This window comes from Neolamprologus multifasciatus, chromosome 3, assembly GCF_963576455.1.
Source record: "Neolamprologus multifasciatus chromosome 3, fNeoMul1.2, whole genome shotgun sequence".
In the NCBI taxonomy this organism is placed as follows: domain Eukaryota; kingdom Metazoa; phylum Chordata; class Actinopteri; order Cichliformes; family Cichlidae; genus Neolamprologus; species Neolamprologus multifasciatus.
The window spans coordinates 29,824,334-29,843,563 of record NC_140441.1 but is presented as its reverse complement, the minus strand read 5'-3'; the positions used below and the strand labels follow the sequence as shown (position 1 = coordinate 29,843,563).

Genomic DNA, 19,230 nt, shown 5'->3' with positions numbered 1-19,230 from the left:
TCAAAATTTGGAAAATGGAAAATTGGAAAAATGTTGCCTTGTCTGATGAGCGTCAGTTCCTGCTGCAACGTTTGGATGGTAGGGTCGGAATTTGGTGTAAACAACATGAACATTTGGATCCATCCTGCCTTGGATTAAAGTTTCAAGATGATACTGTGTGGGCGATATTATCTTGGCACACTTTGGGCCTGTTAGTATGAACTGAGCATCATTTAAGCCTAGCTGAGTAATGTAGATGACCGTGTCCATCCCTTTATGACCACAGTGCGACATCTTATGGTGGCTTGGCCTCCGCAGTCACCAGATCTCAGTCCAATAGAGCAACTTTGGGATGTGGTGAAACAGGGGATTCACCTCGTGGATGTGGAGCCGACAAATCTGCAGCAACTGTGATGCTGTCATACCAACATGGAAAAAAAATGGAGGAATGTTTCCTGCACCTTGCTGAATTGCTGAAATAAGCCACGACTAATGAAAGCACCTCTGAAGGCAAAAGGCGGTCCAACCTGATACCAATAAGGTGTAACTAATGAAGTGTCCTGTGAGATTATATAGTTTGTTCTCATAGTTATAAAAATATCAAACACATAATCTGTGTGTGAAAAAGCACTTTCTCTGATGCACACACTTTTTTATTTTCTCATTCTCTGTGGGTAGTTTCCTGCAGCTTCCTGTGACAAACCCTTTGTGTGCCAAGGAGGGCTGCTTTAAAGGCCTTATCAAAGGCCTAATAATGTTTGTTGTCCGCTGCAGGAATAACTGCATTGTTTAGGTGCCCTGTAAGGTATTCTGATAGCACCACTCCCACTGATTCTGAAATTCCCATTTCCAATGGCCGGTAGTCAGGGCAGCGGGGTTGAAGCAGTAGTATTGTTCTTCCAAAAAAAGTGTGTGTGTGTGTCAGGTTGAACGCTTGTCTGGCCCCACTTAGTCTCTTCAGGATGTTTGGGATTTTCTGTGTGTGTCTGTGTGCATGTATAAGTTTGTGCATGTCTGCTTTCCAGCTTTATAAAACTCATTTCCTGGCTGGCTCTTAGGAAAACAGAGTGTATGTTGGGCAATAATACAGGCGACATGGAGAGAACGGCAGCGCTGCTGATATGAAGGCTGTGCTGCAGTGTTATGATGGATGTGTGTGTGTGTGTGTGAGAGACAGAAGATGGAGGGAAAGCGGGTCCAGTATGAGGAGAATGCTGATATGAAGATAACAGTAAGTAGGTGACTGCACAGTGCATGTGTGTGTGTCAGGAAGGGTGGTACTCTATGGATGGGGGCAGGTTAGAAAAACCAATAGGTCTTTTGTTAACACTCCTATGCAAACACAGCAGGTCAGAGAAAAAGCAGTTTAAGTGTTTAATATGACCAATGTCTCCATTAATCAAAACGTCTGTCTGGTCTCTGGAGCTGCTTGTATGCCTGTTACTGTACTGGTGAAAGCAGTTTGTTGGTTAAAATTGGCACAAAAAGAAAGTATTTCTACAATTTCTACATTCCCGGTACAACTTAGGTAATGCTAATGCTTCAGTTATACTCAGTTTTGGACACAGACAGGTGGAGACCCGACAGACATGTAGTTGTTTCTGTTATACTTCTTTGAAGTCTGCTTCTAATGTAAATTCTCCACAGATGAGTCTGAATAAAAAAAAGCGGCAGGGTCAGGGTTAAGCAGGTAGGCCTAAATCTGCACGGATCCTCTGTTCACCATCTGATAATGAAATTTACATGGCATGGCTATATGCAGACTCTAGTGGACTCATGGATATAGAAAGTATAATACTCGTCAGACAGGTAGCCAGGAACTGCTTGGTAATCAAGGATCATTAAGTCCCAATTATTATTATAAAATGAAAACCACCTCCACCTGCTTCAGTTCGGTTGTAGCCTCACCAGGTGAAATCTCATGCTCAATCTTGAAACTCTACACCAACAATGCAATAATTTATGTCTATGTTTGACTTTGAAATGCACTCTTCTGGTCAAACACGTGCTTTCCTTAGTTTCAGATTAGGTCTTTATTAGTCTTGGAGCCAGTTATCACTGATGGATCTACATGCTGTCCAAGCATGCTGAAATTACACACATTCTTAGCCCTTCTGCAGGGTAATGAAACTGAGCTTTCCTTTCATTTACCAGGATGCACACACTGTCCCTTTGTCCACACAGTCTCAGGGGGAATTTACACTACTCGTTATGCGTCTTTATGAACCAGCCATCTTTGTTATTTAACCAGTTTCTTTTGTCTGGTAAGTTTTCTACTGTGCCCACTAAAACACACATAAAGCAAACCTCTTGAGTTAGGAGTGACTGATTTCATGTGGGTTTCCTCAGATTCAGGAAAAGAAAAATGTCTATAGTTGGCTTGAGTTGAATGGTTCTGGTTTATGCTAATAACATAAACTTTCAAACATCAGCAGGACGTTAAGCAAAGCAAGAGACTATGTAAACTGAACATGAAGCTCAGATGTTAATGCGGTTTCCCTCAAATGTTTTGTGTCACCGTGGCTGTCCTTGCTTCACCCTGGTGGTCTGTACAGAACCATCATGGTTTCTTTATTCATGTGGCATGCAGAGAAGATCAACAGGGAACAGCTTCATCATCCGCCTGTCAGCAGTTTGCCTAAAATGTCCATCAGTCGTTTGAACCCATGTATAGGCAGCAGATGTTACCAACTTTAAGAGCCTCCAAAGAGCTTTAAGCATCACAAAAGTGTCCATGTGTTTGTGCTTCAGATGACAAATACCACTAAGAAAAGAGAACAGCTCTTTCTGCTTCTCATGTTCAAAAGAACTCACCGGTTACTTCGTTAACTGAAACTGGCTTGTGGTCCAAGCAAGAACCACATCTTTGGTAACTTTAAATTTACGCGGCAATTTTGAACGGAGACCTTCCTTAGTTAAGCTCCACTGCTCTGTTGATTCAGATCACAGGGCATCATCGGCATTTCCTGCATCTAAGATGAAAGAGGAAGGAATGTTGGTGTTGTCTTTTTTTTTTTCTTAAAGGTGGGGCAGTCAGAAATTAGATACTCTAAAGCCATCCCCAGAGGATAAGATGGGCATGCACAGCATAACTTCTCATCAATTAAGTAATTTTAATAAATAAATAAATATTCTGCTTAAGAAAGAGCCGTCTTTTGTGATGTGCTGACATGGTACTTGTGGCCCATACAGTCCTAAAGCAGCACACACAAATACACACACACTGATCTTATTTGGATTGGTGGATGTGTGTTTGGTTCATTGGTTCAGAGAAACAATGCTGCTGGTTATTATCTCTCTCTGACATAACACAGAAATGAATCCAAAGAAACTCATATTGAGTTTGACAGGAAGATATCCATGCAATTGTGGCCTGCTCCACATCTCTGCTGCTTCCTGCTGTTCTTCTTGTTCAAGCCGCTTCACTGGCTCAGTGATGGATGGTTTAGAAAACGGCAACGAAAATTACTCCATAATGTCAAAGAAAAATGCATTACATAAGAAACCGAAGGTACCAAAGTTCAAACCAGCACAGCACAAGACTTAGGTATTGAAGTGGCTTATGTTATAAAAGGTTAGATTCTAAGGTTACAATTTTAAGTCTCTTTTCTCATAAAACAAACAAACATACCAAATACATTTTGGTATCAGTCACATAGTATGTGATATCTAACATGCCTAACAGGTAAAAAAGAAGGTAAGAAACAGATAAATAAAAACAATAAAAAAGCAGTTATATTAAATATTTGTATGGAGCTTTTGGGCTTTTGGGCTTTATTTCCCAGTGTTTCACCAGTGTATTTCATTGTACAACAATGTACAAAGGTCTTCAGCCATCTCTTGTCCTTCATTCTTTATATCTTACTTCCAAGCAGCCAGACTTTCTTCTAACTTCGAACTCTGTTAAATTTTCATAAATTCTGTTTTCATGGATGCCTGGATGTTAAACTTGATTGTTACAGTAAGTCAGTAAGCACAATCAGAATTTATATATAAGGCGCACTGTCGATTTTTGAGAAATTTGAAGTATTTTAAGTGCAGCTTTTTGTCCAAAAAATAGGGTAATTTTCAGTCTGGAGGAATGTTCTTTCAGATTTTTCTTTTGGTTAACACTGAACTATTAATCATTTACATATAACAGAAAACCATTTCTTGAGCTGAGAAGCATCTGGCTCTTCAGTAGACCCATCTGCTGTTTGCTGAACTCTCATCAGAAATGGTCTCATTGGAAGAGGGGCTGTAAAAAAGCCGGAAGGGAAACAGGGAGAAAAGGCTGAGGTATGATGAATTACACAAGAACTGGAATGAAAATTGGTGCAATACCATCTGGAAAACATCTGATTGGCAACACCTTCATTTTTGTAGCATGACAACGATCTCAAAAACACTGTTAATGGAGTAAAAGCATACCTGAATAGAAAAATACACAATGGAATGCTATCTGTCACGGATTGGCCTCCCAAGAGCTCGGACTTCCACATTACTTAAGGGCTGTGGGATCATCTTGACGAAGAACAGAACAAAAGGCAGCCAACATCCAAAGAGTTTTGAATGTCCTTGAAGAAGCCTGGAGTACTATTCATGAAGACTGCTTCAAGAAATTACAACAATGATTGCCTAAGAGTTCAGGCTGAGCTAAAGAATAAAGGTGGTCATACCAAATATCAACTTTCACACACATTTTCCTAGTAAAATATAAGAAATAGGGGGTCGCCCAAGACGTTTGCACAATACTGTAAGATGCCATGTTAAGATACAGAAGTTTTAGTTGAAGATTTCTTTGTAAAGTAAAACCAAAATTTCCTTTGGTCATTAATTTCACCTCTGTGGCTGTATTCCACTTGATGTATCCTGCCAAAATCCAAATTACAGCTGCAGTTACAAAGTGCTCAGTTTGCACAGGATCAATATTATCAAGAGACCATTGTAAGGAAATTATGGTGGGCAATTTGTGTTGGAATTTGTACTTGACAAACTGGAGACATTTTGAATTCGCAGAGGGTTAAAATGACTGATAGAGTCAGCAATTATTACAAATTACTGGATATCCTCAGGTAATAAAATTCCTGTGTGAACAAAGGTGAGCCTTGGTTCTGGATTAACCTTTTAACCAGTTGGACAGAGGGAGCAGTAAACTTGTGTTGTAATTACACTAAAATCTTGTAATTACAGTGCCAAAGAGTTTAGGTCTGCAGCCGATCAAAGTGGCAGGCAAGATAGCTTTGAGAAACTGGGTCTGTTGTTTCAAGACAATCAGACAATCAACTGTAAGAGTTTTAGATCCTGAATGAACAATTGGTATAGGTTGCTGGTGTTACCATTATAACACCAGCAACTTATAACATCCATACAAGACAGGATGATTCATGCTTTTGTATTTTTTTTACACCAAATTCTTACCCTACCATCTAAATGTGGCAGCAGAAATCGACCCCCATGAGACAAGGCAACGTTTTCTGTTGTCCAAATTTTGGTGAGCCTGTGTGAATTGAAGCATCAGTTTGCTGCTATTATCTTATCAGGCAGGAGTGGCACCTGCTGTGGCTTTCTGCTGCTGTAGCATGGCTGCTTCAAGTTTTTTGTGCATTCAAAGATGTTCGTCTGCATAACTTGGCCATAACGAATAGTTTTTTGTTACCTTCCTGTCGAGTTTGGCCATTGTCCCAGCACGTTCTCACTCCTGAGCGTACATGTGTAGATTCATTCCAAACGGTTCTCACGTTTTCACGTTTTCTGATCTCGTAATGTAGAGAAATGTTGGGTGCCTGGAAGCATAATATATCGACGATTTGTCACCTAGCGTAAAATGTTACGCTTTGGGAGTGAGAACGTGTTGATTCTCCTCACCTCTGAAATCAAGAAGGCATTTTCAGACCATTCTCTGTAAATCCTAGAGATGGTTATGTGGAAACATCCCAGCAGATCAGCCCATGTGACAGCAACAACCATGCCACATTCACTTACAGTCACCTACATCTCTATTTAAAGCAAACAACGTGGCACTGATATTCCTGTTTGACAGTAGGCACTTTATTGAGCACAAAATAACACAGAAGAGCATTATTTTTTAAAAGGCACAAGGCAATCAGCAGAACTTTACATGTACATTCTTCAGTTGGTATCAAATGTGATTTTAAGAAAAGCAAAAGGATATGTGTTGAACAGTATCTACATTCATAAACCGCTTTAATGGAGAACTGTTTGTTTCACTGATCCCTGTGATGAGAATCAGTTTGTAGTGTATTAACATGTCATTTGTTATAAACTAGAAGACATATTTGAGCAGAAACAATCATGAATGAAAATCTCCACCTCGTGACTGTAGTGTACCAGTGACCTCATAATCTCAGATTCAGACAGTGATAGCTTCATACACTGCAAGCCTAAGAAATCAATTCATCAATGTAGTTGATTTATCAGAGTGGGGAATTGGAAACAAGCTTTATCTAACACTAACAACACACTAGAAGCTGTTTCATAATGAAGTCTACGATTTATGTTGTATATGTGCACTTGATTCATTTCAGCTCAGTGTAAGTTGCTCTCTGTTTCACCGAGTATGTCCTCTGCTAGACTGTGTGTGTGAAGCAGAGTGGAGAAAAGGAGTGAAAACCACAGTAGACAACTTGAGGACAATACAATACGCTACTTGGTTTTCCAACTAGTGCTAATCCACCTAAATTCTTTGCTTGTGATGATAGTTTGTTACAGGAACTGTAAACATTTTCATGCGCTCAGGGAGTTTTTTCTCTACTCTGACGGGCAGGAACAGAATACTATCTCTGTTATAGGTCTGTCTGATTCACAAATTCAGCCCTGCATTTTCTTCACACAGTGGGGTCTAATGCTGTTCTTGTTTGTGTTCAAAGAAATCTTGTAAGTGAGTAAATGAGTGAAGCCTCCGTGAGCCAAAAGGTGAGGTTGGGGCTAATTTACATATCTACTGAGCCATGAATAGTAAAAGTGTTGTTTACTTTCTAAAATTCTAAATGTGTAATTTGGTGGTAGAGTGGGTCACTGGAATTCAAAGCACATTCACTCTTGTACTCTTAGTTAAGCTAGCATTGGAAAGGAAATGTGTTCATTTTTGGAAAAAACAGTATTATATGTGAGGTTTTGGACCAAAGCTTAGGCAGCCAGCTGATTCTGAGATTGCTTGTTTCACATCATTGGAAAACACAGGCATGCAGGCAAAGCATAAACAGCACTTGTTCTGCTTTTGTGCAAAACATTTAATGTTTAATTATGCAAGCGGTGCTGATAAGAGACAACTGATATAAATCTGCATAGCGGTGCACATCAAAGTCAGAAATAGAAGCAGCAATTTAAAAAAAGCACTCTGCTGTTTTCAGATGCTTGTTTGGCATATGTTCGACTTATTGCGTAACAGTGATTGTCTTTTATTTGTAAGATATTCAAATATGTACACATCCTCTGCAGTGGGGGAAATTTGCCTCTCCTCGCCTCCTTGAGGGCTGTTTCAGTGCTTGCAATAGAATATAAATGTTTGAGTTCTGACAAGTACGCCTGTGCAGATATAAAGACATTTGGGGGATCTGGTTGTGTTTGTCCTCTTCAGTTGCCGTGTTCAATAAATTTGCCAAATAATACTAAACAGTATTTATCATTGTGTCAGTTCCCTGCAAAAACTGGCAAAAGGAAAACTAATCTGGTCCTGATTAGTTGATAGAGTTGTTTCATGTCGGTGCCAACAGAGCACTGCGGCATATTTGCTGTGCATGTGGTACTCCACCAACATTTGGGGGTGTATTTCAAAATCTGCCAGTCATTCGAGCTGTTAAATAGACTTAAATTTGATTATTTCTTTAAGTGTCCTGCAACATGCAGCTATTTAATAAGCAACAGATGTTTCTCAGAGCTGGTGTTGAAACCAAATATAATGGCTGGGTTGCACCTGGGGAACAACTTGAACCATAGAAAATTAGCTAACTGGCAGGAACTGTGGTCAAATTATAACATATAATGGTCTCACTTGTAGTTCTGTGCAAAATCATTATGGTAACATGTTAAGATATGTAAGGTAGATGGTTGCTATGAATTTAAAATGTATGCTTCAAGTTCTTCCAAAATTTGGCTCTCAGTGTGTGTTTTATGAGAAAGGATGCATTCAGCTTGTTTATTAGTGTCCAAATGGTTTATTTTGTCGGGGAATCACGACCTCAGACCCTTAAATTAGCTACATCCTCACCGGGATCAAAACAGGAGCTTGAAGGTGGTGTTTTTCCCACCCCGTGTAAAGCCAAGACTGGAGAAGCTGTTGTGTTTGGACACCCAGTTTGTCAAACTGAAGCTGGACTCGTGAAGCCCTCCCCTTGAAAATATATATCTATGTTCCACAAGCCACGCTGCTTGCAAAATATAAACACAGCATGAATCTTGGGTGGAAGCTCAAAACAGAGCATAACTGGAAAAGATCTCAACGCTGACTTACATGAGGTCTAGATTTTAGAGTGCCCCACGGTGATGGCTTAGTTTCTCTTTCCAGGTCTTGTAGAGAGCAAGAGATGGACAATTTGTCTGACTCGCGGTCTGGCAGTTTCAAGCGCAGTGCTTTCAACTGTTGTCCAAAACCACTTTTGTGCATTTTTGTGCATAACCACACACACACACACACACACACACACACACACACACACACACACACACACACACACACACACACAGATACACGCACAGGAAAACAGACAAGATCTGATTTCAAACTAAAAGCAATATTTTACCAAAACACATCAAATACAGGCCTTGCTCAATAATAAGAACTGAACTACAAAGGTAAACATCGCTGGGTGGTGATGTTTTATCATTCACAATCCAACAGATTTAACCAAACATGTGTTGGATTCACAGCAGACCACACAGATATTTGTACTCTTCCTATCTCACAATACGACCCTTCTAATTATCATCTGCTGGATGAGCAGCATTTACATATGATAAACTTTGGTTTTACTTTAAGTCGCCTCATCAATTTAACTTTATGCTCTCGCTTTCTCATGCACTATACTTTCAATCTTGCCAATATAATAGCAACAATTTTGTATTTAGTAAGGCTTAGAAGTAGTAATTGAGACCATAAACACATCAGCAATGTGTTTAGAGTGGCTGCAGATAAGTTAAAAAGTTTGACTTTTTGCTCATTGGCCTCCATACAATCTGACTTCTTTTTGTTGCTGCCTAGTTGTCTGTCAGCTGTCAGCCTAGTAAAATCCAATGACTTGGATTTATTTCACCCCCACCAAACACCATCTGATGTAGATGTTTTGAGTTACTTGGATGATTTGTTGTGACATTACCCCACAGTGTGCTGACAAGCTTATGTTTTATGTTTTTAAATGATAAACTTAAGCAGCATGTGTCCTTATTTATACATTATCTAACAGAAAGTGAAATGCTGAGAGATGTACACATTCACTCTGCAGGGTACTACACATGAAAAACATTTTAGCTTCAGAAATTTAATTAACCAACCAGCAGGAGTAACGAGTGTGTACACAGAAATGTAATGAAATGATCTGTAAATCAAATCATAACAGAACAACTGTCCAATTACTTGCCACATATGGATCTCTGAAAATCTTTGGCTTCAGTGTAATGAATACATCTCGGAGGATAATCATTTATGGATGGAAAAGTTAATTTACATGACATAAACTTCTCAGTTATTATCTTGTGATTCTGTGACACATTGTGAAACATTTTAAATCACTAAATCACTATGTTCAGCGACCCCAACACAGCTAAAAGCTGAAATGTGTTATTTTATAATCATTTCTGTTAAATCTGGAGCAAATTTGTAACATTGTTTTTGCCTGCAAATTGTAAAAGCTAAGTTAGCCTAGCATAGCCCAAAAAATAAACATGGAAGCCATTACCACGACTTTTCCCAATGCTCACTAATTGCTCACAAATAGCCTGTCTTCTATACTGTGAATTTAATAAAACTGCTACTAGTAAACATTTCTTTCAATGTTTCTTCTTATCAATTCTACTGTTTCTGATACCTATGCTAATCTAAGCTAATTATCTACTAGCTATTGCCAGCTACACCCCAGTCATACAGGCCTAGAGAATGACTGCTGTGGCAGCAACGAGTAAAAGTGTGAAGACCCCAGTATGTTATTGAGTGATTAATCGAGGTTACTGGTAGTCACTATGTGAAACTGGCTACCAAGACGATGTTGCACCAAAAACCTTGTTAGCAGATTGCTGCTGTTGCATGAGAAACACTGACTTGTCTACAAACCCTCACCAATTAGTCACCAAAAGGCAATGAAATTAAGGAAAGTACAACATTAAGACAGTTCTCCATCAAAGTAAAAGGTGCATCTTTTGAAACGCATTGATTATAGCAGCAAAGCACAACATTTACTTAGTTAACTTTCTAGATTTCTGGTTTGAATTGTATATTTTTAAGTTTTACTAAGGCTTGGCCAGTAAATGGAACATCTCTGCAGATAATTCTACAACTTTCCTGCAAATTATCGGCAACTTCAGTAATTTTCTACCAAAGCAATCACACAGGTTTTTGTGTCTGGCTAACAGTTTAGTTGGCAGAAAGTAAAATTTTAGCTTTACCACAAATACCTTTCCACATCAAACCAAGATACTACCAAATCTTGGTTAATGGCTGACCTACACCTAAATCAGCAGATGAAAAGGTGTTTGTCTGTTTGTTTGTTTTTTCACTCAAAAAATAACCATTTAAACTGCAAAAGGTAGGAAAACTTTGTATACGTGGTATAGAGATTTACAGTTATAATATTATTGCACATGTTGCATAATTGTTGAAGTTACCATTTATTATTTTAACGTGAATATAACTTGACTTCACACAGGGAGCGTTAGAGCAACAGAAACATGTGCAGGTGCGTGCCACCCAGCAAAAAATTGAGCTTAAAACAGTAATTTAATGCAATATGAGATTTGCCTTTAATTTTGTGATTTGAGCAGAAAATAAACCAGCTATGTTGCTGTGTTTTCATAGCATGCCTGACAAAACTACACCATAACATAACCTTCTTCACGGTATGCATACAAAGATATCCTGTGCTGTATGGGAAAGAGGGGCTTAGTCTGGAAGTTACCCTATCAAATGTGTGCTTAAGTGTACAAAGTGTACAAAGCAAACTGGAGCTCACATTTGCAAATAAACACATGTGAAAAACATTTTTTTTACCGCATTTTCTGAATCATCTATGTGAACCAAGCCCTTTGAACAAACATATATTCTTGTGTGCGCACCCTCGCTGTATGCCAGATCACTGACAATTACCAGATGGCACAGGGAGGCTAGACAGCCCAGATTAATCAGGGTATATGTCTTCACGCTGGATGTGACATTGGATGATGTGTGTGTCTACATAGCACAGGCTAGCCTGGATGTAGTGTGAGGTGATGTGTGTACTTTTTTTATGTGCACACAGAGAAAAAAGCATGTAGGGGTTGTGTCTGTGCTAGGCGGTGGATGGTTTATGTCTGCAAATATCCTCTCTCACTCGTTCCAAATCTTGGGTCTTTGTTCGCTTGACTTGGTGTGGGATCCTGTGTTTCAGATTTGTAGCATCTGAGTGTGTTTGAGAATACAGTTTCTGAACTGCTCATAATGTTTGCAATTGTTATGTGTATGCACCAGTGTTACTAAGTGACTGTCAGCCAATTTTAGTCAGCTGTTTGTGTTTCTGAACAAACAATTTCAGCACCGATGCATTAAATTAGTTTCCATACCCTATTTCTTTCACTGTCACTGACGTCTACAATAATAACATAGCTGAGGTTACATAATGAAAGTATTGTTTATCTTCCCTTAACCTGGGCACAGGCTGCTTAAAAACCAGCCTTTTTGCCAAGTCAAGTGCTTTACATTTGTAGTCGTTCTCATAACCAGCAGGGGGCAAATCTCTTGTTGCAGAAACAGGTCTGATCATGTAGAAGTCAGTAGGAAAATTATCTCACATGACGTCTGACCTCAGTAAACAATGTCCTGATGAGTAAATGTTTGCAGACGCAAGCTGAAGATACCGACCACCACAATTCTAAACTCAAAGCTCGAGAATGTCCACAAACCAGTGGGTGACTGTGTATTCAAACTATCAAAATGTTCCTTTGAGTTTTTATGCTAAACCTATGTTCTTGCTTAAGGTGTGAATTTTTTGCATTCTGAGTTTCCAGATGGTGGTTAAAATGTTTAGCACCAATCATTTTTCAGCAAGTAGAAGGACAATATGTTCCACTCTAGCTAGCACAGAGAAAGCTTTTATTGGCTGTTCCTTTATTTAAAACGAGTCGCCACAGTGGATGCATCCACGTATTTGATTTGGCACAGATTTTTAGGCTGGATGCCCTTCCTGATGCAACCCTCCCAGGGATCTCCACCTTCTCTGTGTTAGCTACTATACTAGAGGATTTTTCTTTTTTTAACTGAAGCATTGACATTGCTAGAGGCTTGACAGGTTTTAAACTTTCCCCAAATGCAGAAGCTAGACCAACAATTACAGTGAAAGAAAGCATAGAAAAAAGTGCTCATGTGAGTGGGTGAATGAGGCAAGCTGTATGAACCGCTTTGAGTGCACTATATAAGAACCAGTCCATTTACTAAATGCTGCAGTCGTTTTAGGTAAGTGCACATTTTGCCATGTTCAAGTTGAGCTACTACCCTGGAAAGATAATGCAATACACCAATAACTATGTTAACTCCATGTATCCAAAATGAGATTTTTATGTTATGGAACCAATGATCATTGCAGGGAAAACAACAACTCCATGTAACCCAACCTAAATGTCACTTTAATCCATGCTCTCTGTGATTGTGCAACTAGACTATTTGCATGTGTTTCTGTCATCTTCTTCTCACATTGTTGCTTTGTGGTTGGTTGCATAACTGCTCCATGAACTCAAATATAATGCAGCTTCACAGGTTTGACAAGATAGATAAAATAGTTAACATGAAAAGATAAGAGAAGGAATCAAGGGAAAGAGAAAGAAGAGACATCAACCACGCAGAGTGGTCAGGCTGCATACTACCCACAGCATCTCTCTGTCCTTTAATCTTTCAGTGCCGGGCTAATTCTTATTGGTGTTATCAAGATTTCTCCCTCCTTGTTTTCACTTCTTCTTGGCTTGCAGACTCCTCTTCAAAAAGCTCTTGGCTCTTTCTACAGTTTGTCACAGAGGCAATCCTCTTCCTCCACTAAAGGTCTTTACATAAAATCCACAGTTTTAGTGTTTTGCGAGTAGGAAGTCTTTAGATTCCCCAAGTGGTTTTAAGTCCAGTCAAAGGTAAAATAAAAACGAATTACTTTTAAAATCACCACAGTCCATTGTGTAAATCTCATTCTCAGCCATACATATGTACAGAGCTCCCATCGCACACTTAAAAAAGAAGTTTTTGCTTTGGTTTGATTGTTTCATTTTCTTCTGCAGCCGTTGATGTAGAGAGTAAAGTTTTTATTTTGTGTAAATTCTTCAAATCCAAACCAAGGGTTTAATTTTTCCCATAAAAAGGTCACTGACATATTCACACATGTAGGGTCTTGTTATATCGAGATCTAGATAGCATGGTGGACTAATTTCGGAACTTCATCTAGAAGGTTGTGATCTTATTTTTTTCCTGTGGCAAATTCCCCCTTAAGAATCAACTGTAAATCAAAGTCCTCACATTTATTTATTTTTCATAATTGCACATGTCTTTTATCTTGAAGTCTTGCTTTCTCTTAATCAAGAGAGTAGGAAAGGCAAATCCACTATCCTCCTGCAGCATTCTTCACCCATGTAGATCTTTCAAACCCCAGTTCTTCCATCCTTCAGTGCATCTGCCCAAGCAAACACTGAAGATCCAGACCTCCATCTCCTCTTCTGTCTATAGGACCATTTCCCCCCCCAATCAATGGATATTCAAAAGGCCCCAAGCTCTCCAGCCCATCTGTTTATCCATCCATTGTCCCATCGCTTCTTTTTTTTCTCCAATCCTTTTCTCTCAGAGGTCCAGACGGAAGGCACCAAAGTAGCTAGCAGATTCTTCTGCATTTACCATGGTGGGGGAAGAGACAGACACGAAGATCTCGTCACCGGCCCTCAGTTCAAAAAGTCCTCCCTGGTAAACGGAGTGTAGGGCGTACTCAGCGTCTGGAGCCCAGCACTTGGTTCCCACACCTTTCAGGAGCTGGAAAAAAGAACAAAGAAGAGAAAATCATCCCAGTGCTAATGAAAGGTACAAATACTTCAGGGTGATCTTTGATTGTTTTAGGAAAACAGAGATGCTGTACCTGTATGGGGCTTGGATAGGAAGTTTTCTTGTAGACGCACTGCACCAGTTGGTGGCTGACGCTGCGCTGGTCCCCCTCATTTGCAGATGGGGATGGATAACGGAAATACACCTGGACAAAGGTGAAAATAAGTTAATGCAGTGAGCTGTTTTTTGTTTTTTCCTCTTTGACGTGCCCTTGTTTTTGACAGAAAAGCAGGTTTCCTGCAGTCTACCTTACAGGTAGACCCTACTTGTAAGGTAGACCCTACGATAATAAATCCAATCATCCAATCCAATAATAAATGTTGTAAACAACAATTAATGGTTAATAAAATTGAATATACAACAGTCACAGACACCTTTATTCGGCAGCTATCACTACAAGGTTATGACAAACTTGTCATGTTAAAACACACAAACATATGGCTAGCAAAGTGCCTGGAGCATCTCCTCCATCTGCATAGTTTTCTCACCTGTGAGTACAGATAGTACCTCCCATCTTGGGGCACTCGGAGCTTCCCATTAGACAGGGTCATGTTGTGCAGGTGAGCTCCTAGGCTCTGATTGGCCCATGAGCGGACCAAATGACGGCAGGACTGATGAAGACCAGGCATGGTGCTCAGGGAGGAAGAAAACCCTGTTGGCAAAGATTAAAAAAGTGTCAAGAGACAAATTCTAAACAGAAGAGGGAAGAAAAACTGTCACATGGGGATGGAAAATAAAAGGAGTGGGGAAAAACAAACCAGCTAAAGCCTAGAAATCATAGATTGGATGTAATAAAAAAAAAAATCAATACCAGCTTTAAAAACTAAGCAATGACACATATCAGTGAGTGTTTGCCCAAAGCTCAAAAGCGGCAGCAGCTGGCAAAATGAACCTTGAATAAATACAGTTTGTGACTCCAGAGTAGTGCTCTTCTTTCTTACAGCCGCCAAAGTTGAGCAATAGTTTGCCTTTTCCCTTAAAGCCCCTAAACGTCTGAAATACTGAGTTAAAAAAGATAAAATCCTGTGATTAAAAAAAGCACTTTTAATTACAGTATTATTCAAAAAAAATTTGGTGAATGATGTTTACTTTACACAGTTGAGCCAGTTGCACCATGTCTATTGGACAATATAGGTGATATGAATTTTCCTTCTGAGTACTCTGTAACAGGGGACTCTGAAGTGCACATTCAAACTTGTACAATGGCCACTTATAGCAGAAGTGGCGATTTAATCTTTGGTTAAGCTTGTTTCACCGGTAAGAGGCACCAGCATGAAGCCAAAGTCCTGTAAGATGTGCATGCTGGCTTTATTTCCTCTGCAGCGTGTACTTGTGTGACTAGTGTGCAAATCTGAAACACTGTCATCAACAATAGAAGCTTAAGTCTATAACACTACATTGTAAATGCTGTGATTTATTCGCACATAACATTCACAGAGACCTTAACTGAATAAACTCTTCCATCTAATCCAACGCTATTTACAATCCAGAAGTGCGAAAAACTGCAGTTCCTTTAGTGGCCACTTGAGGCTTCAAAAACAAGTCAGTTTCCAAAGACTTGCATTAAAAAACATGTTTACAGCCTGATACCAAAAACCGTGCTAGCTTTTCTCTTCATAAGAACTCCATGCTGGGTCATTTTTTTTTATTTTAGAACACATCCACTACTGAAAGGATGGGGGTGGGGTGGGGGGTGGGGGGTTACTATCCGAAAAATAATATGACTGACTGTATGGAACAAACCATCCAAGACGTGTGTTACTGACCTGTTGTCTGTGTGACAACTTGGTCTTCAAGATGCACTGAAACTGGAAAACGGTAAACGGAGATGGTGTGCCTTTAAGTACAAGTTGCATTTTTTGAAACTTGTTGGCTGCACCTCTGCAGTGCAACTTTTACTTTGAATGTAAAAGTAAATTTATTGTACAGTTTTTCAAGTTGCACTGCTGCTCAGCTAATAGTTAGCAAGTATTCGCAGACAAAGATGAAAAACAAGAAACTGAGGCAGTTTGTTACCAAACAAATCGATTGCTTGGAGGTTTTTGGTGCAGCAACTTCCGTGCAACCAATTTCCAGCCAGAAACTATCAGAAACCCTAACAACCAGTCAGGAAAGATGCAGTTGCAACTAGCAAATGGTGATGTACAACATGGCGATAATTCACGGCATACCTCTTAATGTCTGCAAAATGCGTGCAAGCTTATCTTCATTAACTGATACGTAAGCATGCTATGCTTTTGCTGTGCTTCTGTCCACATAAGGTACCTTAGGGCTCCAAACAAACCAACGAAGCAGCCAAAAGGCTAACTCCGAAGCTTCAAAATGGACAGTCCAAACCCAGATGGCGAAGTCATGGTGACTACTTCAATTCTTTACACTTTCAGTTGTAATTAGTTGGGTCATAGCTTGTGTGTGCCAGCGTGAAACAGTTTTCTTCATGTGTAGGATAACTTCTCTTTCTAAGAAACACCCATCGCGGATCAAAGTTCCTTCTGTATTTCCTTATGAGAAATCCTGGCTTAATGTGTGAACCTCACCCTCTTACACACACACAGTCTTTCTAGCTCTTGCACACACACACACAGCACATTTCTTACCCTTTGTCAGCTCAGTGGAAATAACATAAGGAAGGCTTTGCCAGATTGTCAACACCCTTCAGTTTGCACGACCGATTCAGATGAAACAATACCAAAGTCATGAAAAACACATTCCAACTTTAAATTCCATGTTTTATAACGTGTGTGATTCTGATCTGTGAACTATATAAATATCTACTTTACTGCCACATACAGCATACTGGTAGGCCTCACAGACTCAGCTTAAAACTTCAGTGTTTCTTAGTAAATGCCTCGGGCACACAGGAAGTGGTACGAAAAAGAGCAGCAGAGTAGACTTTAATGTGCTTCTAAACATGCTACACAGGAAAATGGGGTAGAAAATGTGATTTGTAACTTTAACAGATAGAATAACTTAATAATCCACCCATTCATCTTTTTTAATTGGTTATACAGATAGGACCAGTGGAAGGGCTGGAGCCAATCTCTGCTCTCATTGGGCAAAAAGTGGGGTACAGGCTGGACAGGTTGACTTCCATCACAGTTCACTACTTTTGATTAAATAAATAATCAAACATACATGTTTTTGGTTTCTGGGAAACCAGAGGCCCCAGTGTACACCAAAGAACTCAATAATAATACATTTTATTTCTTTGTGAATAATTTTAATAAACAAAGCTTTCTAAACAGGACTGTAGTGTGTGTAAATCTGAAAATAGCCACAGGGTGTGCGTGACAGTCAGGGATTGTAGCGCTACATTTCTGTGATCTAAGGAGCTTGGAAAGAAAAGCTCTAGACTTCTTTAAGTTTCTTGAAGATTTTTTATCTTTCATCCGAGAAGCTTCTTCAGATTTTTTTCTTTAGATATTTTTAAACTTCATGAGAAGCTGCTCCCAATGCTCCTCAGTGTTCCTTAGTCTAATATTCAGTCCAGATGTCTGCACCATGTAGGAACCAAAACTGTTTAGCTTATTGTTGGTTTTATCTATTCAACCCACAGTTTTGTGCATGCTCAGCACATGCAGAACATGCGGCTCAGCGGCAAAACTTTCATTTTCCTCTCCGACTTCCCGAAATCTTTCGCCTAGATTAATGATGACCGCTTAAACACAGATGCCTCACCTTGAGAACTGGCGTCTCTGAGGGTCAAGTGGGCAGATGGCCTCTGGGTCACGGGGCTCATAAACTTTGACCCTGAGTTGTTGAAATTGTGAGGCATGGTTCTCGCCTCTAAGGGAGAAAGGGGATCAAAGAACATTAAAAAAGTTAGTGAGAAGGTGTGTGTCTGTGTTTGTGTGTGTGTCTGTAGACAAAGGGGTGCTCACCAGTGAAGATGCGCTTTGAGATGATGCTATCTGCCACCTTAAAGAAAATATAGAAAAACATACAAGTCAACAAAAATGTGAGAATAAGAAAGAAAAAAGGAATTGTTCACTTTATGCTGTTAAATTTAACATCTTAGCGTGACCTAAAAAAAAAAAGAATGTGCAAACTCACTGCTGGATAAAAAGTAGGTTAATGTAACATGTTGAGCTAGACTAGCTTGTTTCATCTGAGTAACGCAAATAACAAAGGATTATTCACACAGGGCTGGATAGGATACAGCTGATTCATCTAATGCCATCCACCAAAATTACTGGACATGTAAAACAATATAAAATTGTAATATTTGTGTAAAAACCTAACATTCAAACTTTTGTTGATAAGTAAACTAAATCAGCAAAAATAAAGTAATTTTTTAAAGTATATTTAATTTATTTTGTATATTTTGTATACTTTTTGTTTTTTGTCCTAAATTAAATCTCTATATACTATTTACATGTTTTAAATACATTTATTTATTTAAATGATTATATTTCTATTTTTTCCAATGCTTTTTGAAGCATAATAAAACATTAGCAATAAGCAAATAAAATATAATGGTTAACTTAATTCTCTAATGCCTGACAGGAGGTCAACTTAGGTCTGATGACTGTTGTAAATACACGAGCATAAATCAAAGTTACATGAACTTTCCATAGTGTTCCAGAGAAAGGAAAAACTGCTCATTTTAAGTTAACTACAGTACATATTAAATAACTGAGAAAACGGGATTGTAAATTGAATTATTTCAGGAAATCAGAGTATCTCCAGTCACAGCTCTACATTGCATAGCCACAGGAGCACAACATCCTTAAACTATGCACGGAATCAGTCTTTAATTAATCATTAAAGCAATTAAACAGCACCACAATAAGGTTTTGAACTTGGGAATTAATGGTCCCATAAATCACTCCCCCACAAATGTTGTCTGTAATTGGATAAAGTACAAAACACTAAGTGTTTGTAAGTCAATTTAAAGATAAATGCACTGTGTTGTACTGTAAGTGTTGTCTGTCAGTCCATTTTTACAGCTTTGTAACTGTTAATAAAGATGAGCTTGTCCAGCTAAAGTGAGAGTCGAAGGT

General features: G+C 39.1%; 1 protein-coding gene across 1 annotated transcript in view; it reads right to left on the bottom strand.

Annotated features, from left to right (window-relative positions):
• Window positions 1-5,987: 5,987 nt before the first annotated feature.
• The window catches only part of tnfsf10l (TNF superfamily member 10, like), a 76,231-nt gene continuing 62,988 nt past the window's right edge, over window positions 5,988-19,230 (bottom strand). The window contains exons 3-7 of the mRNA XM_085153799.1: window positions 18,109-18,145; window positions 17,906-18,013; window positions 14,716-14,879; window positions 14,262-14,372; window positions 5,988-14,158 (exon numbers count right to left, since the gene is read on the bottom strand). Coding sequence (XP_085009925.1) covers window positions 13,973-14,158; window positions 14,262-14,372; window positions 14,716-14,879; window positions 17,906-18,013; window positions 18,109-18,145 — 606 coding nt within the window. The 3' untranslated portion in view covers window positions 5,988-13,972. The remainder of the gene's footprint in view (window positions 14,159-14,261; window positions 14,373-14,715; window positions 14,880-17,905; window positions 18,014-18,108; window positions 18,146-19,230) is intronic.